Below are 15721 nucleotides of genomic sequence, written 5' to 3'. Positions count from 1 at the left end.
GAGTGGGATGTATATGTTTAGACCAGTGGTTCCCAACCTTTTTTTGACCAGGGACCACTAGGACTTTTTTGTTCGGTGCAGGGACCCCAAGGTTCAAAATAAAAATTCAGAGAATTTGAAAATAAACTTTAATCATAAGTTAGTTAAACATTAAACTTAGAATAATATTTGAATATATATTTTTATAATAGAGAACTTTTAATTGAAAATATTAATTTATTATAGTTTTATAACTTTGTTTTGCGGACCTTAATTTAGTTCTCGTGGACCCCTGGTTGGGAACCAGGGGTCTAGACTTTTCTTGTTATTATGGTTGCATAAAACTGTTAGCTTGTGGGCAGGGAGCAAGTCCCCTTGGAATCAACAGTTGCTTTAAAAAAAATTTTTAAAAATTAATTTTTAATTAATTTTATAATATAAAACAAAAGAAACAACAATAAAAACAAAACAAAAATAACAAAAATTACTACAGCCCGGATAACCTACAAGAACCAACAAAAATACAATTTATATTATAAAAATTAATAAAAATTACCAAAATAAAAAAAGGGAATCCACAGTTCCCAGGAAGAACTCCTGCAGCCGGAGGCGGCCGCCGGCTGGAAAGCACCCTGCCCGGAAGGAGGTCAGCTGACCGCTTCTCTGTCACGTGATCCTCCGCCCATCATGGCTGCGCCCAGGCAGGCGCCGCTGTGGGTAGCTGTTGCTTGTTGGGCGCTGTGGCCGGGGCCGGCGACGTGCTGGCAGGGCGGCGACGGGGCCGGGAGGGCTGGGGGAGGGGGCCGAGGGGCTTGCGGCTGCGGCACCAACCGGGCCGGCGGCGGGGAGGCGGAGGCGCGGAAATACTCCCGGGAGGCTAGTGCTTCCCAGCAGCTGGAGGCGGCGGACTCGAAAAAGGAGGGCAGCCAGGTGAGGCGAAGGGGGTGGTCGGCTGATGGCCTTGGTGGCGTGGAAGGGTACAGTGTGTGTGCGCGCGCGGTGGGGGGGGGAAGAGGGGTAACTGCTGTGGAGCCTGAGGGCGCTTTCACACATCCTGAATAATCCACTTTCAAGGCACTTTCCAGCTGGGTTTTACTGTGTGAAACGGCAAAATCCACTTGCGAACAATCGTTAAAGTGAAGATAATTCCCAGTGGGTCGCCGTGTTAGTCTGTCTGCAGTAGTAGAAAAGGGCAAGAGTCCAGTAGCCCCTTAAAGACGAACAACAATGTTTTCTGGCAGGGTATGAGCTTTCGTGAGCCACAGCTCACTTCTTCAGATATCTTCATACCCTGCCAGAAAATATTTTTGTTCGTCTTTAAGGGGCTACTGGACTCTTGCTCTTTTCTACTAATCGTTAAAGTGGATTGCAAGTGCATTATTCAGGATGTGCGAAAGCCCCCTAAGCGTTCCAGTGGATTCTACAGATGTTTCCATCGGTTTACCTCATCCCTCAGTTACCGTCCGCAGGCTGAGTTGGTGTCCTATCCAAGTGCAGATTCTGTCTCTGAGCCCTGTGGTGCTTAGCTCCCAGCAACTGTCATAGCCAGCATGGTGTAGTTGTTAGGAGCGGTGGACTCTATTCTGGTGAACCGGGTTGGTTTCCCCACTCCTCCACATGAAGCCTGCTGGGTGACCTTGGGCTAGTCACAGTTCTCTCCGAACTCTCTCAGCCTCACCTACCTCACAAGGTGCCTCTTGTGGGGAGGGGAAGGTAATTGTAAGGCACTTTGAGACTCCTTAGAGATAGGGAAAAAGCGGGGTATAAAAACCTCCTCCTTAGTTGTGAAGGGTCATGTTTTGTGTGTCTGAAATACTGTTGAGTTGTTTCTGACCTATGGTAACCCTATGAATTATTAAATGTCATATCGTTAACAGTCTTGCTTCAGGTCTTGAAAACTGAGGACCGTGGCTTCCTTTACTGAGCTGATCCATCTCGTGTTGGGTCTTCCTCTTTTCCTGCTGCCTTCAACTTTTCCTAGTGTTATTTTCTTTTCAAGTTATTCCAGTCATGTTTTTACATTAGTACTGTAACGTATTGTCCTCTCTGGTTTGCCATATCTAATTGTGTGGGACCTTAGCCTTTTAAATAAGGGGCGGTATGCTCCAGGACTCACTTTCGATTCCTGCTTTTTTTCCCTTTCTCCTAGCGGCTGCTGCTGTTAGGAAGGTTGTTGATTTATGGAGCTACAATAAATGTGTTGTTTTTATTCCTATGGAGCAATCTCTTTCCAGAGAACTTAAGAAGTACTATCAGTGCCTCACCATCATGTAACATTTTTTGAAAAGCAAATTAGATTTGATATGCATGCAGTCTAACACAATAGCATATATCAAACTATGTATGTGTGGTTGGACCAGAACCATCGGGTTGAAATTAATCAAAAGAGTTTCCATCTAGACATTAGGAAGAAATTTCTAACAGAGCAGTTCCTCAGTGGAACAGGCTTCCTCAGGAGGTGGTAAGTGCTCCTTCCCTGGAGGTTTTTAAGCAGAGACTAGATGGCCATCTGTCAGCAATGCTGATTCTATGACCTTAGGCAGTTCTTGAGAGGCAGTTTAGGAGAGGGAGGGCATCTTGGCCATCTTCTGGGCATGGAGTAGGGGTCACTGGGTGTGTGTGGGGGAGGTAGTTGTGAAATTCCTGCATTGGGCAGGAGGTTGGACTAGATGACCCTGATGACCCCTTCCAGCTGTATGATTCTATAGTGTGACATGCACCAACAATAAACACCTAGTTACATGATTGTTCCAGTTCTTTGTGTTGCTCTGTGATCTTGGTTTTCCAGTTCAGTTTTCTTTTCTGTTATATAGCCATATGCTACCAAACCATGATTTGGTTTGGATCAACTAAAATTAAGAGAGTTCCTGCATAGGTGAGGCGTAGTGCTGCCTCATTATGACTATCAGGGGCTTTCTGGGGTCTCAGGCTGTTGACTTTTTAGAGGATAAACTGGGGGTTGCAGTAAGATTCATCAGGCAAACAGTGCATGGACAGTCTTTAGAGATGGAATAGTGAAAAAATGACATGTTATTGTCTAGGAAACAAAATTATGATCTGCATGTTTTAAGGCTTTACATTTGATTCTGTTGCATAGAGATTTTAAGGACATTACTAATGAGTGTGATCACTTCACAAAGGTCTGGAAGACTAATTTATGCACCGTAAGGGTAAGTGCAGCTTGAGAATGTATTCTCTGAGAATTGCAAGCTTTGTGTTACTTTGTTAAAAACAGAGCTGAAACCTAGGAAGCGTAATTTATTGCCACATGGTTTCCACTAGTTTAGTCTGCTTTGAAAGGAGATTAGACAAATTCATGAGCTATTGATAGCTATTGGCTATGATAGCTAAATGGTATCTCTGAATGCCAGTGCTGGGGTGGGGGGGACAGCAGGGGGAACTTTTTGCCATCATGCCTTGCTTTATAAATCTTTCAGTAGCGTCTGGCTGGCCACTGTGTGAAACAGGATGCTACTTTCAGCTACTTAAGAAGATAGATTTAGGTTAAATGTTGCGGTGGGGGGCAATGCAATGAAGCAATAAACTTTGGTAAAGTTTAAGAATCTCATTCAAGAAAGGTTTTCTAGAACAAGTAGGACTGGTATGTGTCAGGGTTACTTGCAGGTGTAGGGCATTATTTATAGGACTCATGACAGAGTGCTGGCTATTATCACCACTGTACTAGTTTGATGTAAATGGGAGCTTGCTGGTTTAAAACCATGTATGGATTACATCGTGGACTGGCTTAAGGGATAAATATAAATTCCATCTGCTGAAAAGAGTATGCAAATTGTACAGCTGTTTCAGTTTTTCAGGCTTTGTGATAATCCATTTCAGTTGTAACCAGATCAAAGTGGGTGTAAATCCATGAGCCACTGGTTGCTCTGTTTGGTAGCTCCACTTGGTTGCCTTTCATCTCGGAGATTTTGGCATGCAAAATAAGAGGCAGGGAACTTACAAAATGTAATGTGTCTGTAAATGAATACAAATCTTTTCAAATTCCTCTGGGACTTGGCAGAGTAAAAAAAGGTGTTTGATCAGCAAACTAGCAAAAGCCAAATGGCTGCCTTTGCTGCTGGAGTAAACATTCTGGCAAGGCTGTTCTGGTCCTTTCTTCTGTTTGTGGGATGATGTGCCACTGTGTGTCTGCTATCCAACATCTTCTGAATGGAAATTGGATCTATATAGCTGCTTGTAGATTGATTTGTGCTGGTGGATTATTAGCTGTGGAAGGTGCAGCTGTACAAAAGGAGGAGGAATTGGACAGTATGTTCTTCAGTTCATTCCTGAGCCTTTGCAGCGATTGAGGATGGCGTGGCCAAGGTGGCATCTCCAAAGAGGTTTCCCGACCACTGCAAAGCTGTGTGTGTGTGTTAAGTGCCGTCAAGTCTCTTCCGACTCATGGCGACCCTATGAATGGAAGTCCTCTAAAATGTCCTATCTTTGACAGCTTTGCTCAGATCTTGCAAATTGAGGGCTGCGGCTTCCTTTGTAGAGTCAATCCATCTCTTGTTGGGTCTTCCTCTTTTCCTGCTGCCCTCAACTTTTCCTAGCATGACTGTCTTTTCCAGTGACTGTTGTCGTCTCATGATGTGACCAAAATACGATAGCCTTAGTTTAGTCGTTTTCACTTCTAGGGTCAGTTCAGGCTTGATTTGATCTATAACCCACTGATTTGTTTTTTGGCAATCCACGGTATCCATAACACTCTCCTCCAACACTACATTTCAAGGCTACCCCTCCTTTACAAAACAAAAAAGTGAAAATGGGGAAAGTAGCCTCATTGAAAACAGGGATGCTGCGCCAAGAAAAACCTGGTGCAACAACACTGTTGCTGGACAGAGTGTTCCCGGGCTGGAGGGGCTTAGGAAGCTGACTACAGTCAGCTCTGCCCCTGGGAACAACCCCCCCCCCCACACACACACACATACACACCAGCGCCACATTTGTCTTTCGGTATTTAGGTCCTAGAGAGGCTGCGGCATCGGAGGAGCACCGCACAGCTCCACAGCATCCAGGCACTGACAGAACTGCCCCTGCCACCAGCATAAGTACCTCTTATTCCATGATAAGAGGGCACTTATGCTGGGGGCGGGGTCATGCCGCCTCCACTTTCAGCCCAATCCTCAGGAATGGGCTGCTTGGCTTTGTTTGGCTCCACCAGTTCTATTTTGACTCTCTTGAGCTGTTGTGTTGCAGGCATTGTTCTAAGTGTGCTTTTTTTGTGCCATACTTGTCCATATAGAGTGTTCCTGGCTTTTCTTGCACAGGAGCATTTTAGTAAATGCTTGCCAGAACTATACACTGAAACAGAACATGCAATACCAGTTGCATTAATTTCAAAGTTTCATAATTCTAAGTTTATTAAGTATATCTGCCCTCATGGTGTGGTGGTTAAGAGCGGTGGAGTCTGATCTGGAGAACCGGGTTTGATTACCCACTCCTCCGTATGAATGGCAGAGGCTAATCTGGTGAACTGGATTTGTTTCCCCACTCCTCCACACAAAGCCAGCTGGGTGACCTTGGGCTAGTCACAGCTCTGTTAGAGCTCTCTCAGCCCCACCTATCTCACAGGGTGTCTGTTGTGGGGAGGGGAAGGGAAGGTGACTGTAAGCCGGTTTGAGTCTCCCTTAAGTGGTAGAGAAAGTCGGCATATAAAAACCAACTCTTCTTCTTCTGCTTTCTCCACCATGGGGACTCACAGAGGCTTACAAAATTTTAAATAAATGGAAAAGAACAAATACTACAGCTCCTTGGTTGTTCCTGGATATGCTGGTGTGGCTAACCTCAGGGCCATAGGGTGTGGACCAGGGGCAAAGACCCCTTTGGCTCTTACTGTCCTGCTTCTGTCAAAGACTCATGCCTCTGACTATGCCTGGGTTCAGTACCTATAACAGAGGACGAACAACAGCTCAGCCCAGATCTCATTCCGCTGGCAACTCCATTCAGCTTTAAATGTTATTTATTTTATTTATTTTTTATCATTTTTATGCCATCTTTCCACTCAGTTCAGGGTCCTCAAGGGGGCAAACAACCAAAATGTTAAAACAAATTAAAAAATGCATACTATAAAGCAATAAAAATGCAGACATTTAAACAAGCAGGAAGGAGGGTCACTGAACTGGACTCCAAACGAAACAGAAATGTCTTCAGTTCTTGTAGGTTATCTGGGCTGTGTGAACGTGGTCTTGGTATTTTCTTTCCTGACATTTCGCCAGCAGCTGTGGCAGGCATCTTCAGAGGAGTAACACTGAAGGACAGTGTCTCTCAGTGTCAAGTGTGTAGGAAGAGTAATATATAGTCAGAAAGGCGGGTTTGAGCTGAATCAATGTCCTGCATAAAGTATCAAAGGTAATGTGCTAATCATTGTCCTGTAAGTATCAAGATAATGTGCTAATGAGGGTGTGGTATGTTAATATGGAACCATTGTATCCTGAAGTGATCTGGTAATGTGTGAAATCCAAAGCTAATCCACATGGCTATTGTGGACTGTAGTCTTTGTTAGTCTGGAGGTTTTCAGGACAGGAAGCCAAGCCCTATTCATTCTTAAACTCTCTTCTTTTCTGTTAAAGTTGTGCTGATGTTTATGAATTTCAATGGCTTCTCTGTGCAATCTGACAAAATAGTTGGTAGAATTGTCCAGTCTTTCAGTGTCTTGGAATAAGACCCTGTGTCCTGTTTGTGTCCATATTCAGCCACTGCTGATTTCTCAGGTTGGCCAAGTCTGCAGTATCTTTCATGTTCTTTTATCCTTGTTTGTATGCTGCGTTTTGTGGTCCCGATGTAAACTTGTCCACAGCTGCAAAGTATACGATATACTCCTGCAGAGGTGAGGGGTCTCTTTTGTCTTTTGCTGATCGTATCATCTGTTGTATTTTCTTGGTGGGTTTAAACACCGTTTGTAGGTTATGTTTTTTCAAAGGTTTCTCCATCCTATCAGTGACTCCTTTAATAAATGGCAAGAATACCTTTCCTATGGGAGACTGTTTTTCCTGAGTTTTCTGTTTTTTGTTTGGTTTAATGGCCCTTCTGATTTCATTTCTGGAATAGCTGTTTGCTAGCAGTGCGTAATTTAGATGATTAGTTTCTTCCTTGAGAAACTGTGGTTCACAGATCTGTCTTGCATAGTCCATTAATGTTTTGATTATTCCTCTTTTCTGTCGGGGGTGGTGGTTAGAGTTTTTGTGTAAGTAGCGATGTGTGTGAGTTGGTTTCTGGTAGACCTTGTGACCTAACTGAAAGTTTGTTTTACGGATGAAAAGTCTTCACCTGCTGGTTTAAGACAGAGAGGGGGCAAACAAAATCTCCTGCTGGAGAGGAATTCCATAAATTTGGTGCCACAACTGAGAAGGTCATTCTTGGGTTGTTCCCTTTCTAACCTTAAATTGTGGGTGTGTGTGTGCCTGAAGCAGGGCTTCCAACAGGTAGTGGTCAGGTAGCTTCATAAGGGAGCAGGCTGTCCTTAAGGTGTGCTGGCCCCAAGTCACATAGAAGAAGAGTTGGTTTTTATACTCCACTTTTCTCTACCATAAGGAGTCTCAAAGCGGCATACGATCACCTTCCCTTCCCCTCCCGAAACATAACAGGCACCTTGTGAGGTTGGCGGGGCTGAGAGAGTTCGGAGAGAACTGTCACTGGCCCAAGATCACCCAGCAGGCTTCATGTGGAGGAAATAAATAAATAAACCCAGTTCTCCAGATTAGAGTCTGCCACTCTGAACCACCGCACCGTGCTGGTTTAAAGTTCAATACCAGCACCTTGGCTTGGTCCCGGAAGCAATCTGGGAGCCTGTGAAGACTGAACAAAACAGAAGTGATGTGGTCCCTGTAACCCACTCTAGTCAACATCCTGGCCACTACATTTTATACCACTTGTAGCTCCAACATTTTGTAGTGTAAGGGCACTATTGTGCACTAGCAATGCTAGATCTATGAACAGCTGAGTGTGCTGGAGGCTTCACCACCACATATCTGATTAGGACATGACTAAGGACAATACTGATTTTAAGTAATCTAATTAGGGAATATATTTTACTTCTGTGTGTTCTGTCTGAGGGATATGTCGGAACACAAGGTTTTAAAGTCTTGAGGCAGTAGTGAAGCTGGTCAAGCTGTTCAGATGACAGGCTCTTAGAATGTATCACTTACTGAGAAGTGAAGTTATCTTATCCAGCCAGTCATCGAGTAAGCAGGACTCAACAACTTTACCTACTTTTAAAAAGCAAGTCTTTTTATCGATATACTTCTAGTAAAATATGTGTAAATACAGATTATCGAGTCTTTAACACTTCTATAAAAACTCTTGTCAAAGTACAATGTATGTATTTACAATGTATGAAGTAAAAGCGAGCAAGTCTTACATACTATTCAGTTTCAAAATTCAACTTCTAAAATATAACAGTCAAATTATTCTGATTCAGTTCAAAGTATCTAATTCATAAAGTCTAGTGTAATGTATTTAAGCCATACATACCAGTCAGCCTTTTCTTGAGAGCCTTTGGAAAGTTCTGATTCTCTGGGCTTACTGTGGCTGTATTTATACTGTTTCAGACTCATTAAGAGTGTTGATTTTACCACCAGGAGGGATATCTTCCTCCCCACTTTCAGATAACATGAGCAGTGCAATAATGTACAGTTGCAGCTGTTCAGATTATTAGCTTCTCCTCATGACCAAATATGGACTTCCTTTCCTTTCAGTCTATTTTGCTTAAAGTATAAACAATCATTTCTGAGCTCCATGATCACTCCATATACTCAATTTTCATACCATTCTCATCTTCAGTACAATACGCATTAAATGAGACTATTTAGAAATCTACAATACAATATGTAACTATATAAATCATAAAACACAATTATTGCTCACATTGTAACATGTAACCATCTGGTCAGTAGGAAGCATAGCCTTCAGCAAGGTTATAGAAAGCAAGAAGCTTACTGCATTTATAGCCTTGAGGTCTTTGATTAGACCTTCTCAAGGTTTGAGGATAGCAGGACGTTTCTGCTCTTGAGATATGAGCAGCTGGCAGCTGAATCAGGAAGGGTAATTTCAGATACACCTTTCTGGCAGATAGTGAAGAATGACTCTGATCTTCTCCCTTCAAGGACAAGACCAGGGTAAGTTAGTTAGCTCTTGAAAGAACAGACCTTGAGAGAATTCAGTCAGCTTGTTCTAAGAACGTTTGCATTTTGCAAGCTTTTGCCAGGCTTTTCATTACACAAACCTCTGCAGTTTGTGGTTCAGTTTGTATGTTGTGTTCAAGCTCTACATGGAATTAATTCTGCACATGTACACAAAATACCATAATTATGTCAGAGACCGTGACAGTAGTTTACAGTGGCTAGAATACTGGATGTGAGAGACTTAGGTGCAAATCCCTGTTCATGAATTTCATCAGGCCGGCTTGGCAAGTCACTGTCTTTCAGTGCAAGCTACCTCAAGGTGTGCTTGTAAACATGAGCGAAAGGTGAATTACAAACCACTTGGTACACAGGAAGTATTAACAGAGGCGATGGCTGATAACTGTACCAACATTGTCATTGTCAGAAGTTATTCTTAAGGCAGAGCAATCCTATTGTGTGTCAGCTACCACAGTTCAACTCTTTAGTTATACCAGGGGTTCCCACCTTTTTGAGCCTGTGGGCTCGTTTGGAAAATTGAGAAAGGGTCATGGATGCCACCACAAAACGGCCATCTTGGGGAGCAATCATAAAATGTTGGGAGATAAGAACATAAGAAAGGCCCTGATGGATCAGACCAAGGCCCATCAAGTCCTGCAGTCTGTTCACACAGTGGCCAAACCAGGTGCCTCTAGGAAGCCACAAACAAGACGACTGCAGCAGCACCATCCTGCCTGTGTTCCACAGCACCTAATATAATAGGCATGCTCCTCTGATACTAGAGAGAATAGGTATGCAGCATGACTATTATCCATTTTAACTAATAGCCATGAATACCCCTTTCCCTTCCAACTCTATGATTCTAAAAGCCCCCCCCCCCCCCGCCCCAAGTGTTACAAAGATGGGAAGCTCAGGTGTTATGCCAGGAAAATATTAATTAGTTGGCTCCCCTAGCATCCACTATTCGTCTGGCTGAGAGAAATAGCATTTGTGAATGTATTCCCCCACACACCCCACTCCGGTTATTTCTCTGTCCTGCTGACGGCAGCTTAGAATGTGAGCTAATACGGGCAAATTAATTCAGCAAACATGACTGCAAGCAAAATTAAGTCAAAGGAGCAGTGCTGATGGGTTTTTGTAATGACCCCTTTCCTTGTTTGTCTCTTTAGTTAGAGGCATTAGACTCTCAAGGTCCTTCTAAAAGGCAAGCAGTTGCCAACTGCATAGTTTAAAAACTGATGGCAAGTTTTATTGAGAGTTTTATTGGTGATTTTGTCATAATAGGTAAGAATGGGACTTCCATGTTCAGAAGAAGAACAGCATTTCCTACTATCAGCTTTATTTATTTACTTCATTTCTATCCCACCATTCTCTTCTATGAGGGAACCTGAAGCATAGGGATAATCTCCATGTCTCTAGGAAGTTTACAAGCACGACATCTGGCTGGCCACTGTTAGATCCAGAGTAGTAAACTAGTTGAGTCCTTGATCTGATTCAGCAAGACTGTCCTTAGATAATAGGCATACAAAAACATCTTGATTGCTGGAGTATTATATGTATAGTACATCACTGGTTGGGAAAGAATCAGCCATACACATTGCTAGATCTTGCAAAATGTCGAATATTTTAATGAATTACAATCTGCAGTCTTTCACTCCAATTACCCTTCCTCTCATTAAAAAATAATAATATAAGCTTAGAAAATAAGACAATGGTCAAGGCATCTCTGATGTTTACTACAGATAAATTCACTGTTAACCTAAAGAATGATCTTAAGCAGGTCCATTTCGAAGAAGTATGAAAAAGACTCTTGTGGCACCTTAAAGAGTAACAATATTTTATTCCAGTGTGGTGTAGTGGTTAAACGTGGTTAAGAGCTGTAGTTTGGAGAAGTGGACTCTAATCTGGAGAACTGGGTTTGATTCCCCACTCCTCCACATGAGCGGCGGACGCTAATCTGGTGAACCGGGTTGGTTTCCCCACTCCTACACGTGAAGCCAGCTGGGTGACCTTGGTCTAGTAACAGCTCTCTTAGAGCTCTCTCAGCCCCACCTACCTCACAGGGTCTCTGTTCCCTCCACAGGGGAGGGAAGGTGATTGTTAGCCGGTTTGATCTTCCTTAAGTGGTAAGGAAAGTCAGCATATAAAAACCAATTCTTCTTCCTCTTCTTCTTCTTCCTTCTCCTCCAGCACAAACTCTGGAATCATTCCAATTTCAATGTCTGTAATGACTCCTGAGGGGCTTCCTTTGTATATGGATAAGACTGTCTGCCTATGTCATTATGGGAGGCTGCGATTTTTCTAACCCACTGAAGGGTTTTGTTTTGCCTTAATATTTGAACGACTCCTGTGTTTTCCAGAGATAACCGAGAAGTAAGCCATTAATCTGTGATAGCCAAGCCAACTTTTGAATCGTTTGAGTAATGACTCAGCAAGAAATTTAAAGATGGTCAGTTTCATAGTCTGTATCGTTGCCAGTTTATGTTTTATTTCGATCAGAAGAAATTCTGGCACTCAGGCGGTACCCTTGCAGGAAAGATTTCAAGCGGTGTGTAAGAGAACACACAACTCCCAGCTGATCGGCAATCATCACTATCTATTTAGACACCTGGTGAGTTTGAATGATACAGGAGGTATTGCTAGCCTTGAATCCAGTCAGGCTTAGAACGCAAAATCAGGGCTGAAAACACTTCTGGAGACAGGTCTGTTATTTCAAAGGGGTTTTCCCCAGAATTATTCTTCCAAGCCACCTTTGTCCAGATGCATAAGATTTGATATAAAGGAATTTATCACAGATGGCGAAGTCAACTGCTGTACAGGAAAGGGGCCACAAATGGAGCAGCTCTTCTGTATGTTTGTGGTGGGAAAGGGGTTTATTTTTTGAATTTCTGCTTGTCATGAGGCTTTTTAAAGGTGTAGGAGCCTAGCCTGTAAAACACACTTGATCAGAGCAAGTGTGGTGTAGTGGTTAAGAGCTGGGTGACGGGCTAGTCACAGTTCTCTGAGAATGGTCTCAGCCCCGCCTACCTCACAAGGTGTCTGTTGTGAGGAGGGGAAGGGAAGGTGATTTTAAGCCGCTTTGAGCCTACTTAAAGGTAAAGTGGGGTATAAAAACCAACTCCTCTTCCTCAGAACATAAGAAAGGCCCTGCTGGATCAGACCAAGGCCCATCAAGTCCAGAAGTCTGTTCACCCAGTGGCCAACCAGGTGCCTCTAGGAAGCCCACAAACAAGACAACTGCAGCAGCATTATCCCGCCTGTCTTCCACAGCACCTATTATAATAGGCATGCTTCTCTGATCCTGGAGAGAATAGGTACACATCACGACTGGTATCCATTTTGACTATTAGCATGGATAACCCTATCCTCCATTAACATTTTCACTCCCCTCTTAAAGCCCTCAAAGTTGGCAGCCATCCTGGGGCAGGGAGTTTCTCAATTTAACTATGCATTGTGTGAAGAAATACTTCCTTTTATCTGTTTTGAATCTCTCACCCTCCAGCTTCAGCAGATGACCCCATGTTCTAGTATTATAAGAGAGGGAGAAAAACCTCTCCCTTTGTCTTCCTCTTCCAGAAAGGAAGACTGATAGAACTGGGCACCCAAACTCCTCCCTTGTCTAAAAACACAGACAACTTCTGTCTAGAATACATTTCTAACTTATCATGGATGGAGCTCCTGAGTATGAATGCTTCCCTTTTAACATTTCTAACTAGACCAAAAGGGCTGGACAACTTCTCTTGATCACCGGTCTACTGTTAAGCTTAAGTCTAAATGTTGAGTTAGCCATTTGGATCTCTTCTGTTGACCTGAAGGAGGCTTATTTTTTTTTTTGCCAAGTGTATCCTTTCTGGTGCTTAAGGAAACACAGGCACACAGCCCTGGCATATTGTGGGTGGGTGTAGTGCCAAACAGCCTTGGACAAGCTCCTACACACACACACACATACATACACATATACACACACACACACTCTTTCATTGGATTATTTGGTCCCAGATGGTGAGGGCAGCAGCGCTGTGGTTTCTACGACTGCTATAAAAACCTGACTGCAGGGAGATGCGTACCTCAGCACAGGGAAGAGACGTTCTTCTCACAGCTTGGCACGACCGAGCGCAAAACCGAATATGTCTTTCCACTACTGCCGTCCTATGTCTTTGAGACTGAGGCAAACTTCCTCAGTCTTTTCCATCAGTGCAATATTGAGAGTTTGTGGTGTTCTAACAAATTTCAACATATGGGGAAGAGGATGCTTCTGAAGATGTTACCTGGGTCTCAGTCTTACTTGCATTCTACCTGTTGCTAAAGGACTCACAGTGTGAGCATAACAACGACCCACACAAAAACATAAAACCACAGCACTAATCCCGCTACATAACCCACAGACATGGTGTTGCCCTCATAAATACAGTCATCATCATTAAACAACAAAAGTAATACTAATTATCCTCCCAAAGGTCAACGAAGATGAAGTCTGCCTTATGGCCCCAGGCAGTTTAAGTGGGGTTTTCTTTTATTATGGATGGGTTTAATTTAGAATTGTACGCTGCCTTCAGCCACAAGGGAGAAGTGAGAGACAAATATTTTAATTAATAAATTACAAATGTCTGGAGCTGCACAAGGAAAGCCTGTGTCCTGCTGGGTGCCAGTAGGGCCAACAGCAAAGAACCATGGGCAAGTTTAAGGCCGTGCGCCAGGGAAGGCCCTCCTTCAGATATGCGGACACTCAGTCATGAAAGGCTGTTAACAATCAATACCTTGATCTGAACCTGGAAGCAACCTACATAGTTTAACAAAGATGTTGTATGCACACAGCAGACAGAGCTAGTCAATAAACAAGCAGCTGCATGCTTTACCAATAGATGCTTCCATCTTGGATTTCCTGCCCTCTGGATCAGCTTGAGGACAATTAACCTTGTTTTGAGTTTAAACCAGAATGCAACCGTAAGGGTAACTGTTCATTCTGGAGATAAAAACTGAATGGGATAGTGAAGTGGAAATATCTGTGTTCGTAGACCACCTCGTTTATGTCCTGTGGGTGAGCTTTCCAGTGGAAACAGGGTTAGTCAGTATTTAGATGTCATGAATGAACACCGATAGACTTGTGACAAGCTGGAGCCTGGTTGACTCTAGTGCTTGCACGTTCCCCCCTGCTTCCCCTTGAGCCAAGACTGAAGACTTCATGTTGGTTTAGGCAGTCTTCGCTATAACGTCCAATCGCACGTGCTTCCACAGATCAGTCTGTTTCTTGCCCACACACTGGGAATAAGCCAGAGTTGAGTGTATCACAGAGAAACTGAGGCTTCCCCTCCCACAATGTCTGACTTCAACCTTGAATTAAAAAGGATCCTTGGCCTGATCCATGAGGGTAGCTCTTCGAGTTTGGAAGCAGGATTGTGCGGGATGGAACATTAATCTTGCTGAGTAAAGTGGTTTTCTTGAGCTAATCCTCTGGAGAATGCTAATAAGCTTCTCTGTTTGTGCTTGCTTTCTGTATTTCACACGAAGGAATCAAGCGCTTGTTCATGCATTTGAGAAATGCCAAAATCCTTGCTCCTTGTGGGGGTGAGTGCCTGCCATCTTATGACATGGGAGAATGGGGTGTACTGTACAGTGCATTATGTCACAAAAGCCGGCAGGCCCCTCACTACTTCTGAAGGGTTTAGATGTCCGTCGTAAGAGTGAACCTGCTTGAACTCTCTTATCAACACCTCTCCCCTGCTGTGTAGTTATACTTTTCAGTGCTTTCTTTAGTAGTTACACCTTTCTAATTCAATTGAAGGAAAAGGGCTCAGAAGGATATGTAGCTGCATAGGATTGGACTGTTAGTTTCTCTACTCTGTAAATCAACCGCCCCAGTTCTTTGCTCCAAATGCTTTTCAGTCTTTTCCTGGACCACACTTTCATTTCTTTGTTGCTCCATTGTCACATGACTCTTCTTCACCCAATCCTGTTAGCTGTTCTTCAAGCGAAGTCTGTTTGCAAAACGCGGTTGGTCGTCATCTGTGTCCCATTTGTTGAAAAGAGGTTTGCTTTGCAACATATGACCTTGATGCGAAGATGGCAGTTCCCCATGTCAGCTTTGTGGGATGCAGCCTTAAATAGCAGCATCAATTACTTAACTCCACGCTAGGCAAAAGGACAGTTTCATCCAGAAATGCTTGTAATAGTTTCCTTCAAATTGCAGATGGTCTTGATTCCAGCTGGAGTGTTTACAATGGGGACTGACGAGCCAGCTATACAACAAGATGGAGAATGGCCTGCAAGGCGAGTTCACATTGGCAGTTTCTACATGGATCGCTATGAAGTCAGTAACACTGAGTTTGAGAAATTTGTGAATGCTACTGGCTATCTCACAGAGGTAAGGGATGTTAATTTCTTTCACGAGGGCTGTCCTTTGGTCAAATAGAAACTGACGCTTATTCCCAGAAGGAAATGGAAATTCATAAGCTTGCAGAATAAAGACAATGGAAAGAGCCAATCTCTTTCGGATCCCTTTAAGTTATTTGAAATGGAGAAAAGGGCCTTATAAAATCAGGCACTGGTTTCTCCAAAGATGCTCGCTCTAGTTTTTGGGTACCCAGTTCTAGAATGTCCGAGTTCAACACCAAGACCTATGCTTT

General features: G+C 43.4%; 1 protein-coding gene across 1 annotated transcript in view; it reads left to right on the top strand.

Annotated features, from left to right (window-relative positions):
* The first annotated feature begins 666 nt into the window (after positions 1–666).
* Positions 667–15721, top strand: part of SUMF1 (sulfatase modifying factor 1) — an 83791-nt gene continuing 68736 nt past the window's right edge. The window contains exons 1-2 of the mRNA XM_056846804.1: positions 667–909; positions 15286–15459. Of these exons, the coding sequence (XP_056702782.1) occupies positions 667–909; positions 15286–15459 (417 nt within the window). The remainder of the gene's footprint in view (positions 910–15285; positions 15460–15721) is intronic.

This window comes from Euleptes europaea, chromosome 1 (genome assembly GCF_029931775.1).
Source record: "Euleptes europaea isolate rEulEur1 chromosome 1, rEulEur1.hap1, whole genome shotgun sequence".
In the NCBI taxonomy this organism is placed as follows: Eukaryota; Metazoa; Chordata; class Lepidosauria; order Squamata; family Sphaerodactylidae; genus Euleptes; species Euleptes europaea.
Note: the sequence above shows the minus strand (reverse complement) of the source record. Positions and strands in the feature narration are given on the sequence as shown.